At 39.2% G+C, this 15320-nt stretch overlaps 1 protein-coding gene across 4 annotated transcripts in view; it reads right to left on the bottom strand.

The window, feature by feature from the left end:
- Positions 1-15320, bottom strand: part of ZMAT4 (zinc finger matrin-type 4) — a 284740-nt gene that overhangs the window by 23406 nt on the left and 246014 nt on the right. For 3 of the 4 annotated variants that reach the window (XM_032468401.1, XM_032468400.1, XM_032468403.1), the window contains 2 exons: positions 13082-13178; positions 9078-9193 (listed from right to left, as the gene is read on the bottom strand). In XM_032468401.1, the coding sequence (XP_032324292.1) occupies positions 9091-9193; positions 13082-13178 (200 nt within the window). In that variant the 3' untranslated portion in view covers positions 9078-9090. The remainder of the gene's footprint in view (positions 1-9077; positions 9194-13081; positions 13179-15320) is intronic. The other variant, XM_032468402.1, reaches the window with a different exon arrangement.

Here is a 15320-nt window from a genome sequence, read left to right as displayed (position 1 = left end):
TAGCAGGTGTGCTGGAGGCGGGTACCACTTTGAGAGAAGAAAGCAATTGCCTGAGATCACATCCTTAGGCAGGTCCAGCGGCACAGCCTGTCACATTCCCCCCGGGGGATGGAGAAGTTCCTCACAATTAGCAGAGAACATTTTGGGAAAGATATTCATGGTATTCATTGACTTTAGTCACTCAAATCCTGCATTGGCCTCAACCCTCATTAAACGGTTGAGAAAAGAAAGACTATTAATTGCGGAGCATCCATTGTGGGCACAGGATGAGATATTTTAATCAAAAGATCCGGGAATAATCCAACTTCAAAGTTAAAAGAAAAATTACCTGCATGGATAGTAAAAGGAAAAAAAAATTCTGCTTCAGAACAATAAAGCAGTTCTTGTTATGAATATCTGATTCAGGCTCATTCTTTTATCCGCGTGTTATCTTGTAGAAGCTAATCATTTGCTATCAATTCCTGGATCCATACACTAGAGAAAGCATCATGAGCAGGAAGAGCAAATGAATAATTAGAATTGATTGTCAACAGCAGTTGGACAGATAAATGCCTCTAACCATCATTTTTTGATCACAAATATTACCTATTCTTCATTTTTTCATTCCTGGTTTCTTCCCAAGATTAGCAATGAAATATCCTACCAGGTGTTACAAGATTTAAACCATCATCTATAAATCATGAGGGTTCTCCAAAGAAAACCCAGAAAATACAAAGTTTTGAGTGAAGAAAGAAAAGGCTTTTTTTGGTAAAGACTTTAAAGGCAAAGCTTTTGTGACGACCCAGACAATAAAACAGCAAATGCCTTATCCTGTTCATACTTGGCACCCCTCCTTCCTGCCCAGCTCAGGTTCCAGGCTGCTTTGGATACTAAAAGCTGCACCTGGAACCTCCATTCCCGGTGATGGACCCCTGCCTGAGGGCAGAGCAGGTGATGACTCTGTGCCCGGTAACCGGGCTCCTGGGCCCTGACAGCTGCTCAGAGAGATCATTGACTTTCACCACCAAGACGGACCACCAGCTCTCAGCTCCTCCAAGCTCAGTGAGCCTCTGAATAAGGGATCTCTCTCTGGGATCACAAAGCTTCAGTATTCAGGCATTTAAAAAAAATTACACGAGTGCTTTAAGGCTAGGCAATGTGACTTGTTAATTTGTCTAAGTGCCTTAGAACCTAACAGGCAGCGGATCACTATGTAGTGATTTGCTAAACTATCCCACCCAATCAGTGAACATCTCAGTGTTCCTTCATCACGACATGTTGTCTCACTGAAGACCTCCGGGTCATGAGTGGATCAAATTCCACCCGCAGGGTGAACTCACTACAGAGCCCTCACTTGCCTGTTCTAGAAGGTTGAGTAGTTGGTGGCTGGCTCCCCAGGTTCTTGAGAGTTAAATCTTAAATAAAAGATGCCTCTCCAATGTGCATATATAATGAAAAGCACTGACAGATCTTTTACTTGTAACTGATGTTTTCCCGACATCCTGGTGTGACACACTTTTGGAAGGAGGACAGGAAATGTCCTCCGTCCAATCCACCAAATTTCCTGGCTGTAATGAATCGCTCAGATTACATTCTGACCTGGTCTCTCTTTTCCATGGGAAGCATACATTTGACCTGCAGGACTTACATAATATGGAAGAACACAATTACGACATTTGGTTTCTTAGTCTTGGAACTGCTGTAGATGGGTAAGTCAGACGGACAAAGACAAACATCCTCTGCTGTCACTTACATGTGGAATCCAAAAAAATGACACAAATGAACTTATTTATAAAACAAAAAGGGACTCACAGACATAGAAAACAAACAGTATGGTTACCAAAGGGGAAAGCGAGGGAAGGGATAAATTAGAAGTTTGGGATTAATGGATACAAACTACTTACTATACACAGAATAGATAAACAATGAGGTCTTACTGCATAGCACAGGGAACTATATTCAATAGCTTGTAATAACCTATAATGAAAAAGGATATCTATATATATATAAAGAATACATATATTAGAATATATATATAACTGAATCACTATGCTGTACACCAGAAACTAACACAACTTTGTAAACCAACTATGTGTCAATAACAAAAGAAAGAAACCTGTGTAGTTGTTTCTAAACCTTCTGGGTATGGAGGCTGCTAAAAATTTTGAAGCTCCCCCTGCTCAGTCGCCCTGAGTAAGAATTATAGTGACCTAAAAACCAGATTTTAAAATGAGAAACTTTAAAACACCTGGCTAAACCCATCTACAACAGAGACTTAAAGTGTACTTTCTAATAGAGATACTCAAGGACCAGATTCTAATTGAGTAAGTTGCCTGACCGTGAAAATCTGAGCTAATTGTAAGTTTATCTTATTCAGCACTGAAAAGATGTTAGAAGAAGGAATCCATTGTTTGAACTTTATCCATTATCAAGGGAATAAAATCGGAGGTCTGACATTCCTCTAGCTGAGGCTATTATAAGATCTCTTCTTTTAGGACAGGAATAAATTCGGTGGTGATGGTTTTAGAAATCAAAAAAGAGTCAGGAGCACATGTTACCCTGTTAGATGTCTTTAGAAGAAAAAGGGACTTAAATAAGGAAGAGAAAAGACAGGTATGTCTCTGGAGAATGTAACAGCAGCTGACGCCGTGGGAAGAACTTTGAAGTGATTGTGTCCTGAGCCTGAAATATCGCCTACATTTCTGAAAGCTAGCTGTATAGACTTTGATTTGTATTTGACTACACAGCATGAAAAGGAATGAGATGTCTCTGCGACCCAAAAAGCTCTAGAAAAACACACATTTCCTATATTCTCTTAAGGACTATTAAAAGTGACACCTATGTGACTAGTGACGCTCATACAGATGTATATTCTGACAGAGGTCCCGATTCTGGTTATGTTTGGCTATTCTTAACACAATATAGATGAGTCTCGACGATATTAACTCAAAGAAGGAAAAACCCCAAAACCTTCAAAATGCTGATCGTTAACATTTAAAGAGGTGTCTCCCTCATACATGGAGATCATGATTTTTTTAGAAAGCTCTTCCAATTCTGAAATATAGGGCATTTATCAAATGCTGTGACTCAAAGTTGGATCGAGTAAGTCGATGTTGAGAGGAGCCAAAAGTCTACTATGATAAGCTGCAGCAGAGAGATGCCTGCGTAGAAAGGATACAGGTAGTTTTTTGACGGTAAAAATCACAAATGCAGATGGAAATGAAAAATGAACCCTGTATTATCAGAATGGCAAAGAAACTCTCTCCAGGGAGCCTTAATGAATATTAGGAGAATTATTTCAGGAGATGCAGCCAGGAAAATAATTCAATTTATTTTATTTATTTTCACAATTTTTAATCCATAATCTTTGGAGAGTAAATGCACTCATTACAGATGATGAAACGCAACTGGTAATCAAAGCAGGATAAAGCAGGAGGCTGGCAGAGGAATCAGGGTGTCAAGACCACGTGAATTGGGAGCATTCAAAAGTGTTCCTTCTAGTACCAAGCTTGAAACTGTGGCATCAAGTGAAGACGTGGAGCCGGCAGAAGGCAGACAACCACAGGAAACTCAGAATGAGGAGAGTCTTTGGAGGCTGGTCCTAGATCACTCTTTATAACCCCCTGACTTTGGTCCGTTTAGGTTCTAAACCCTGAGTGGCCCTGAACCTTCCGGGAGAGTCCAAAACCCCAACTTTGGACAAGAAACTAGAGTTTGCGCTGAAGAATTCCAGAGCCATCTTACAGACGAAGTGCTGAGCGATTCCTCAGCAGTCGTCTGCCCACTTCCCAACGCCCACTGCAAATGCCATTTCATTAATGAAGAATTTTAATGAACACTTACTGAGAAAAAGTTCCTGCCAAGTACTGGATAAGAAGTTTCGTATTTTTTGTTACCGATTTTTTTTTCCTGTTTTTAAAACTCAATCCTCACCACCGTCTGTTTCCCTATGAATTTTTATGATATTACGTTTTACATTAACTAACATGGAAACTAACATAACATGGAAACTAAGCTCCAGAGAGGCCTTGAAGGACAAGTTCAAGGTCACCCAATCAGCAGCCGTAGAGCCAGGATTGAACCCAAGCCACTGTGCTGCACTCACTCCACACCCACCTTTCCTGCAATCACTCCTGAATTCCACTTTGTACGTCTTATACTGTCCATCTCCTACGTTGATTTTAACTATAATGACTTGACTACGTGTTGTGTCCCCTCAGCTAGACAGGTGGGGGTGTGATGGTCTCCTTCTGTGGTCCTCAAGGCCTGTTTCAATGCCCCGCACACAGCAGGCACTCCATAGATTTTGGTTGTGGGAATGAACTGAATGGGGGTGAGCAGCTGATGTGTTCGATCTCTCACACCACTGTTCCATCCACACTATGAACATCCCAGCTAAAATGGACCCACTCAACCCTCTCCTCCAACCAAAGAGCAGTGATGGAGAACGGGGCTCAGGAACACAACCAAGGCGTGTTTCCATTCCCATCTTACCTCCTCCGCCTACTTCCCTAACAACATCGACCTAAATGAAGCAAGGTCCTTTATTTATTTACTTACTTATTTATTTATAAATTAAAAAAATGTTTTTCATCTTTTTATTTTATTAAAAAAATTTTGAGGGAAGAGGTAATTAGGTTATTTATTTATTTGTATTTCTTTATTTTAACGGAGGCACTTGAGATTGAACCTCAGACCCCCTACATGCTAAGCACGTGCTCTACCACTGAGCTATATACCCTCCTCCCTTTTATTTATTTTAATTCAATTCCCTGGCATTGCATGTTCCATGATAACTTTTAAGAGATTAAACAAGTGTTGGCCAAACGCAGTGTTCTACTAAAGGATGGTTGGAGAAGTCAAGGGCAGATGCAGATGGCTTACAAAGGCGCATGACCTAGTTTCTGAGGAACTCTGGTGAGACGTGTCAGAAGGGGTTACAGTAACTTGGAGAAGACGCAGAATGAGTGTAAGGCCAGAAGCCGGGACTGCTCAGGTGAGGGGTCAAGGTCACCTTTACAGCCTTCCTCTCTCCGCCTCACCCATCCCCATTTACCCGAGAAGCCACCAGAATGTGCGCTCGGTAGTCACAGTTTGGAAGGATGTGAAAATAAGCTGCTTTCTCTGCTTTCCCCTTAGGGGACCAACTTCACCTCTTTTGCCCCAAGTCATGAGTGTTTGAAAAGCGTCTTTGCCTTTTGTTCAAGGCCAGGATAAACAGGCCTGGAGGACACCTTTCCTCTCACAGAACCTAACTCTGAGGGGCTTACTCAGCTTCTGGGCCACTCAGCAGGGCAGAAGGAAACACTAAAGAAGGGCTATTTTACAGCCAGTCTTCTACAGCTGGAAACTATTTTAATATTTTAAATAATTTAAAAAATACTTTAAATAATTTTAAAAATTATTTTATGAAATTATTTTAAATTGTTTTTTAAATTAATTATTTTAAGTAATTTAAATAAAAATATTTTATGTAAATTAATGTATGCATTTACATAATTAGATAAAAATTTTAAATATTTTATGTAAACATTTTATTTACATACTTAAATAATTTAAAATATTTTAAATAAAAAATATTTTGTGTAAAGAAATGTACTTACATAATTAAATAATTTTAAAATATTAAAAATATTTATATAAATAAATATATTTATTTACATAATTAAATAATTTAAAATATCTTAAAATATTTTATATAAACTACATGTATTTACATAATTAAATTTGAAAAGTTTAATAAAAACAATATTTTATATGAATAAATATATTTATATAATTAATTTAAAAATATTTTAAGTGATTTTAAATAATTATTTTAAATAATTTTAAGTAAAAAATAGTATTTTAAATAATTTTTAAAAATTTAAAAAGCTCAACCTTAAAGTTATAAAATTAGAGACCGTTAGATTGACTGCGACCTTGACTACCCTGTATTCAGTGAGGACGCTGAAACTCAGTGAGGGGACGTGGTCTGAGAAGCAGCGACCCCAGGACTCTGGCTGTCAGCCTCCCAGGCCTTCTGGGTTCCAGGCCTACTTTTGTTTTTTTTCTCTCCTGAGGCAGATGCATTTTTCGGAACCAAGTCAGGTAATGGCCTTGCACCCCTGGAGCCTGGTCCTGGATGACTTATCAGAAGCAGCGTGACAAAGAACATGACGGGGGGTTCAGTGGGACCAACGATTAAATCAGAGACTTGTCAGCTCCGAACCACTCTGGAGCCCGCATGACTCATGTCGACTTCAAGCAAGAGGAAATGATGGTTACAAGTCCCTCCAGCAGGGGGCGCGGGGAATGAATGAGCAAGGGAACACTGGGGACCGTTAGCAACTCTCTAAGTAATACCGAAGAGTGAAAATGCTCCCCATTTAGTGCTTGTCAAGACCACAGAAGGCCTCATCAATTCACATACTGTAATTATAACGTGTCCCTCAGTAACTCACAGAGAGCAGAAGTGAGACCGAGGGAGAAACAGAGCTGTTAGGATTGCCTGTGTATTCATGCAAGAGAGACAGATCTATTTTTTTTTTTTTTTTTTTTTGGGCTTCTCTGAAAGTCTGGTATCTCCAGCCTATTGTCTTGTCCATTTGAGAAGGTGGACTCTGAGGCCCTTCTCAGAGAAAGGAGGGCTCTTGGCAATAGAGGACTCAAATGTTCTATTAAAAATAAGCTTAAAGAGAGACTGCCCTTTGACCCCCAGCCCTGCCTCATCCCCACCCTTGTGCCTTGTCACGGTGCCTGGGATGTCAATCTCACCCTTTGGTTGGAAAGACTTGGTGACACTTCCTAACTCTACTTCCTAGGAGAGCACTTTTGCACAACCGGATCTGTCAAATGGGACCAGCAAAAATGTTGTCTTGGGCTCTAGGGCTCTGTTCTTTATTCCAAGCCTTTCCACGAATAATTATCCGCTGAACAGAAACGACTTGACCCTCTTTGGGAAAGGACAGCTCTGTTTTCAATACTGTCCTATTTTCTGTTCATCTCAGAACTCATAGCCAAAGTCCCAACCCCTTTGGTTATTGAAATGCTTGGTAAATTCCAGTAAACCACGTTGAAAATTCTCCAAAGAATGTCCATATTTTTAGCCTTTGAAGAAATCCATGCATTGGTCTGTTGTTTGTCCGTTTGCTTATTTCCAAAGAGAACATATTCTTGGTATATTAAGCTACTTTTATTTATCATAAGTACAGAAGGTTCTTCAAGCTTGGTGTCTCTTGCAAAAATATCTTCTTTATTATTATTGTGCACCACCCCCACCCGAACAACTAATTACTATTCTGCACAGAGGAACCGAATTCCACAGTATTTAAAGCAAACATATCCTAGCTCTGAAAATGAGACTGAACATCCACTCAATCACTTCACAAATAAATGAATATAATGGGGAAATGAATAATATGAAGGTTTTGTCTAGAGAATTCATACTAATTGGGAAAAGCTACAGAAAAATAAAAGCAATGGATATCACCATTTAAGGCTTCTTCTCAAAGGAAACAGCACCTTTAGAAATTACTAACTTTCCCTCCGTTTGATTTATTCTCTTAGACACTTGTATCTCATTTTCAACCCGCTGAAGTATCAAAGTACGTAATGACAACTTCTACATCCTTTAATTCCAGGTAATATAATGTTCTGAGGCTTGAAGTGTTCCCTAAACTCAAATTTAAGTACGTTATGGGGAAATTGTTCATTAGTCTCAGGTACGTACTCATATGCCTTTAAATTTAATTTTAAACATAGGTACTAATTGACAGACGAGATCCCTTGGAAATGCTGAAAAATCTACTAATAGGCAATTTCTTTATATGTCAGTGTGATCATTTGCATTTTGAAACCTTTAATCTCATCAGATGCTGAATATTTTTCTTGCTATTTAACCATGGAGCAAAATTTGACTGTCATTTTGCTGTTTATGGTGTTTGCCAAAAAAAAGAAAAAAGGCTTTTTTACTACCAGTAAAAAGCAAGATGATAGTAATAGTATTATAACGTAGCAGTTATGATGGCCAATAACCTGACTTCTGTTCTTATCTCTGCCAGCCCATTATTTTGGGGATCTTGATTCTGATCGATAAAGCAGAGATGCTAGCCTCTGGTCAATTACAGGGATGCTGTGCCTAATAGAGATGATGACACTTTCAAAGCATTTCACGCTGTTGCCGTGCCCCTATCTCACAGAAGCCCCACTTCTGTTATCAGTGGTACATCATCGTCACCACCATCTTCTTTTTCATCATCACCGCCATCATCACTGTCATTATTGGCATTGGCATCGTAAGCAGTTGCCCAAGAAAATATGACCAAAGGAAGACTTGTGGCACAAGGCATGTAGGTTTCATGCTGTATTAACTTCCTAGGACTGCTTTTTTAAAACAGTACCGAAAGCTGAGTGGCTTAAAATTACAGAAATTTATTCTCTCACAGTGCTAGAGGACGGAAGTCTGAAATCCAGGTGTCTGCAGAGCACACTGCCTCCAAAAGCTGTGGGGAGAATCCTTCTCGCCTGTTCCAGACCCTGCTGGCTCCTTGTGGAAACAGAACCCCAATTTCCCTGCCTCTGTCTTCACATAGCCGCTTCCTCTATGCATGTGTTCAACTCTCCCCTTCCTCTCCCTCCTAAAGACACCATAAGTCATTCACATAAATCTGGTATGATTTCATCTTGCGATTCTTAACTTTTACATCTGCAAAAACGCTCTGTACAAATAAGGTCATATTCTGAGGCTCTGGACGGACATAATTTGGGGAGGGGCATTGCTAGCTTCAATAAATGGTACCATTCAATAAATGGTAGAGGCTGACACGGAACATTGTTTTAGGAAGACTTTTAAGGCTGAAGTGAGGACCCGTAGAAAAGGGCACCAGGATGGTGAGCATCGGATGGAAAGTGAGTGCCCATTTGTTGTGATCTTGTCACTCACCCATGAGGGAACTGAGACTTAAAGATCTGTCAGTGCCCAAGGTCACTCAGGGGCAGACTTGCACTAGAAATAAAATTCAGTGTTCTTTCCACGATACAATTCAATAATCTTAATGATCTCAACCCTTCTCTAGAAATGGTTACTAAAAATACAAATATAAGACCTTGAAACTTACTGACGCTTGAAAATTACTGACATGTTGACTTAGTCAGATTAGAACAGTTAAGAACCATTTGGCTGAGAGCTTTCTCCAGCTCTGATGGAGTTGCTGGCGTCTCACTAACTGTCCACCTGAGAACAAAATAAAAGCCGGATACAATTTAAAGAGAAAACTTTTGAAGGCTTTGAAGAGTTGCTCTAGTTGATACTAATATAGACTTTAAGGAAATACTACTTGTAACAAAGAAGGACATTTCATGATGACAAAAGGTGATTTTTTTTAAAAAAGGGCCCATTCAATAGAAATACATTTAAAACCCCTAAATTTGTAAGCATCTAATAATATACATTTAAATATATAAAACAAAAAAGATAGAATTAAGAGGACACAGGCAAATCTTTGCTTATAGCTGGAGGTTTTTAATTACCTCTGCTTCTCATGGATATAATCAGCAAACAAACAAACAAAAATCAGTGAGGACAAAACTTACTTAAACAAGATTAAAAAACCTGACCTAATTGTTAGATAGAACCATTTACCCAATTACTGAAAAAGACACATTATTTTCGAGTCAACTTGGACTATTACCAAAATTGACCACTTGCCTGGGCTACAGAGCAAGTCTACTTAAATTTTGAGGCATTAAAGTCATTTAGAATATGTTCTGGCTGCTATAGAATCCAGGTACAAATTAACCACAAAAAATATAAATAGAAAAATCCCATAAATACTGGATTTTAAACATAACACTTCTAAACAACCACAAGTAAAAGAAAAATTTACAGTAAAAGAAACTGTATTGAAATAAATATCACTGTAAATACTACATATTAAGACTTTGGGGATATAAAAAAAATTGCTTGCAGAATGCAGCGAAAGTATCCTGTTGAGGCACACTGAAAGCCTTCAATGCACATACTGAAAAATTATTAACCTACATTTTCATATTAAGAAGCTCAGGGGAAAATGCAAATTCGATCCAGAGGAAGCAGAAAGAAGGAAATAATTTTTTAAATGTCACAAAATAACAGTGCATAAAGAAAATCAACAAACCCCCATTATTTGTTCATCAAAAAAAATTAATAAAGAATGATAAACTTCTAACAAAAATGATCCCCAAACAGAGAAGAGACACACATAAACAGTGCCTGGAATGAAAAATACTCCACAGACATTAAAAATAAAATGAGGGGATAAAATGAATAACTTTATCCCAAATGTAAAAATGGAGCTACAATGGACAAATTCATTGAAAAAAAAAAAAAACCAGCTCATTTAAACTGATATTAGGGGAGGAGGGTGTAGCTCAGTGGTAGAGCACATGCTTAGCATGCACAAGGTCCTGGGTTCAATCCCCAATGCTCCCTCCAAACATAAAGAAATCTAATTACCTCTCCTCCAAAATAATGAAAATAAAGAAAAAAAATTTTAATAAATAAATAAACTGATGTAAGAAGGAATGGAAAATGTGAATAGTTCTGTATTAAAGAAATTACATTTCTAAGGAAAATATGCATGCAACATAAATCTCTAGGCTTAGATGGCTTCACTGATGAATTCCTCCTAGTATTTAAGATAAGAAATTGCCGCAATCTGCGACGAACTCATTCAGGGATTAGGAAGAGAAGGAAATGCTCCCACCTGTTTAATGAGACTCGCACACACTCAAGACCAAACCTAACAAGGCTATTACGAGAAAATTCGGGAACCATCTGTCTCATAAACAAAGACACAGGCACCCACTCAGGATATTTAAATTAGGTCTAAGGGTGGAGGGAGCATGCAGGACAGAGCTATTACAATTAATTTCTTCACACTTCCCTCATCTCCCTCTTCAGTAAGAGAGCAACCTGGTGATTTTGTGGTTATTTAAAAAAAAAAAAAAAACTGGTTTATTGGAAAGAGGGCAGCACAGTAGATGAACCCTTCTGAAGGCATGTTATGTATTAAACTACACCAGGGAAGCAATGCCCCTTTTCTGAATCCATCATCGTCCCTGCAGTCCTGTGTCCTCAGCTTGTCTGTGGTTAACGGAGTGAAATGAATTAATTGGAAGCGTGAGTCAGACACCGTCAGGTTCAGCCCAGGCTCTGCCATTTGTCAGCAAGGTGAGGTTGGGTAAGTTACTTAGCCCCTCACAGACTTAGTTCTCTCCTATCAAATAATGGATCATTAATATTTATCTCAAGACCGTTCAGAGGATTAAAGACAATGATGTGAAAATTTTCAGATGTGAAAATCCCTAACACAAATTCCAACACACGAAGTTTTAAATATACACGTAGAGAGGTAAACACTCTCCCGAAGCGGGAGACACGATCTGCATTAGTTATTTACGTGATTCATGCCACCTGGCCACTACTGTCTGTTTTCTTTTATTAAGAGCAATAAATGTATGCTCCTAAAAGCGTATCGTTTCTCATTGCAGCTCCTTGTAATGGGTCTGTGTCTCTGTCGAATGTATGTTCGCCGGAATGCATATGGTGTGGCTCACAACATAACAGAGATGATGAAATGACTATTTTTTTTTTTTGGTTGGGAGGGGGACGAGACAGCGGTACCCAATAATCAACATGGATGCTCTAGGTCCTCGGTGACAGATCCGAGGAAATCTTGTTTTTGAATAATCACCTTGATAAAAGTCCTCTGGGGTGGGTCAGAGTAAAGGAAGTCATGAAAGCAGCTTTGACTCCCGAAGCAGCCCGACGTCGAGGGAAGACAGAGAGTCAATAACTAACTCTAGGCTTAAACTTCCTCCCTGAAGCCAGAACCCCCGGGACCTCCATGTTTACAGGATCTTTGCAAAGAAATTTTGTTACCTGGAATGTGCCTCCCTCATAACCCTGCTCAGAAAACTGTTAGTCATCTTTTAAAACCACACATTCACTCAAGCAAGAAGGTACATAAAATCTTTCATAAGTTAACAAGTGCTGGGCGTGGCACTGGGGGACAATGATGAACAAAATCAGACCCTGACTTCACCCTTATGAGCTCAGCGTCTGTCCCAATGTCCCTGTAAAGCTTAGCCTGCTTGTCCTCACCCTGGTCCTCAAGGCTCTGGGTACACACATCATGGGATTGAAGAATAGTTTGTGGATTTACACGACTGTTTCCCCAGCCCGGCGGGGAGCACCCCAAGATGAAGACCTACGTCAGCCCTTCCCTTCTCCCTCACTGCACACTCAGGGTCTGATACATAGTGAGGGCTTCATGTATGTTTGTTGAATGAATCATTCATTATTCATGAGGCCCTGATACAGTCAAATCTGTTCAACAATTCTGCTAATGAATATGAGAGAAATGGAAACAATTATGATTAGGAAAAGTACATATTTTTGAGATAGTCTTTGCTTTATCCTATTTTATTTGATTTTATTAGCAGTCCTAGCAGCTACTTTAAAAAGACCTAAAAACTAAGGTCATTGTTGTTTTTTTTTAAATGCCCAGTATAGATACTGGTAGAATTACACCTGATTAGCCTTCTCTGATTTAAAATCACGAGAATTTTTGTTAAAAGAAAAAGAATAAGCATTCATTTAATTGGAAAGAGCTATGTGTGTGAATGACTTACAAGTCCAGGGGATTTGTTAGGTTTCCCTACTAATCACCAATATTCATCTAGAAATGGAAAGTGGTCGAAGAAAGACATTCATAGAATGTGACTTCGCAACACTGAGGTCTGGCCCACCCTCCAAGCAGAGATTACACTGTTTATCTAAAAACATTCAATATAGATCTAAAGGGTCCCTGAAGTTCATGCACATGTGCCGACTGTCCTTCAAAAAAAATGAAACGATAAAAAAAATTGTCATGTCTGGGTCAAAAACAGAAGTCATTCTTCAAGCAGAGCTAGGCAGAGTCTGGAGGCTTGAGGAGCATAAACATCAAGGGGACTTTGGAGACAGGAGAGGTCGTTTCCATCTACTTATTTTGAAATAAGTAAACTACTTAGCCTTTACTCACCATGCTAAAAAATTACATACAAAAGGACCGAAGAACGAAAGCACAGAAGTACCTACTTGGTCTGGTGTTTGGATCCTTTCAGATGGGCGTGATACTGTTCTATCGAGTTCAGAGAGACACTGCAAATGGTGCATCTGTAATTGCGCCTCAGACCTGCGGACGACAGATACACAGACCTGGTCAGCTGCATCCTTGTCATCAACCACCTGAATCTCCGCCAAGTTCAGGGACAGCGTGTCCTGGAAGCCATCTGGTCGACCTCGCCAATCATGCTTCAGTCCCTCCTTCCAGAGCCCAGCCAATGGGTCTCTAACGGAAGTATGACCATGAATACATTGCAAGCAGCCTGTCCCATCTCTGGATGACTGGAATTAGTAGAACATACTTCTTTGAGGTAGAATGTTTCCAGATACTCTGTACCCCAAACAAAGGAGCATTCCACTTTTTCCTTCAGGCATGTAGACATGGTAAGCTGTCATTTCTGCAATGAAACGTGAGACTCCAGGGAAACACTCTGTCTCAATTTCTTTCCCACATCTACTCCAGTGAGATTCAGAAATTCAACTTTAGATATCATTCATTCGAGTTCTTCTTCCAGGATCATCTTCATCTTATAAAATGTAAATACCCAAGGACCTACTGTATAGCACAGGGAACTATATTTAATATCTTGTAATAACCTAAATTGGAAAAAATCTGAAAAAGAATATACACACACACACACACACATATACAGACACACAGAAAGAGAGAGAGAATATATATATATATATATAGTATGTAATTGAATATATATATATTTCTATATATATATAAATTATACATATATATATATCTCAATTACATACTATATATATATATATAGAGTATGTAATTGAATATATATATAATTGAATCACCTGGCTATACACCTGAAACTAACACAACATGGTAAATCAACCATGCTTCTATTTTAAAAAATGTAAATACCCAGGAGAAGTAAATACTATATTAATTTAATCCACACGAAAACTTCCTTTCCACCAGAGAGTTTAAAAGAAAGCTATTCATACTGATTTAATTTATTAACAGAGCACCAACTTTGGACCAGGCACCAGGGATTCCAAGATAAACAAGATGCTCCTTGTTTTCCAGGAGTTTAGGAAAAACCTTGACTCCTGTGTCACACTGGCTCATCTGGAGTCAAATGTGCTAGAAAGAAGCTTCAGCCAAACAACTTCAAACATCGGCCGCAGCTCAGAGACCCATGATGCAGCAGCTTCCTTCTGCTGTTCCGTCCCTTCGGAATGGGGAGAAAAGCAGACTCAGAGTCCTGGTCTGAAACTGTGGCTTTAAATCTTGGCTCCAGATACTCCTGGTTGTGTCCTGTGGGAGGAGTCACATAATTTCTTCCTGGCCTCAGTGTCCTCACCTAAAAGATGAGGACAAAACCATCCACATCCCAAGGTTTTATAAGGATTAAGTGAATAATTATATTAAATGAGAGTTGTTGTTACTAACTTTGCTCCAAAAACCATTGGAAAATCAAGAGATTAAACAGCTACAGCATTTTATTCTCCCGATGAGTGCACAGTATTTCCTTTTTAAGAGACAAAATCATTCTTAAAGAAAGAAAAGAAAAAGAAAGAAATAAAATGAAGTAAAAGAAACTAACACTCAGTGTTGGAAGAATTTTGCAACCTACTGCCTGGATGGCATTACACAAATTATTTGACTTCTCTGAACTTCTGTTTCCTTATAGGATTCTTTATAGGACTGAGTAAGATAAAGCACGTATGAAAGTGTCTGGTACACAACAAGCAATCAACACAAATTAGCTATTACTATGATTTCCAAGAGACGTGATAAGAAAACCTTTATTTCCCAATGTCCTGGATGAAGCCCTAAGTTGAAGCTCTAAGACACAGGTGCAACCTGAACCCACCATATAGGGAATGAGAGACACGGTTCAGGACATCCAAAGCAAGTGGTCCGGAACCAGCTTCCAACCCGAGCTGACCACTCACCACCAGTCTAAAAAAGAGACTGGAGAAGAAAGAAAGAAAAGGATAGTGAATTTCTTAAAGGGAGCCATATGGTACAATCAGTTTGACTAACTCTGCTCCACGTGAGATGGGGGAATCCCTTCTCTCTCACCTCAAACCTACGGGGAAAGGATTCAGAGAGCTTGAGGCACGCCTTCTTGTGCTCGGAGAGCAGAGTGCAGGACTCTACACCACCTGCCAGATCCAAAGTGTCTACTCTGATGGCAAAGTGAGAGAGGTGGAGGGATTGGGCGTGGCCTGTGTGCTCCGA

The sequence above is a fragment of the Camelus ferus genome, chromosome 26, assembly GCF_009834535.1.
Source record: "Camelus ferus isolate YT-003-E chromosome 26, BCGSAC_Cfer_1.0, whole genome shotgun sequence".
Taxonomy (NCBI): domain Eukaryota; kingdom Metazoa; phylum Chordata; class Mammalia; order Artiodactyla; family Camelidae; genus Camelus; species Camelus ferus.
Note: the sequence above shows the minus strand (reverse complement) of the source record. Positions and strands in the feature narration are given on the sequence as shown.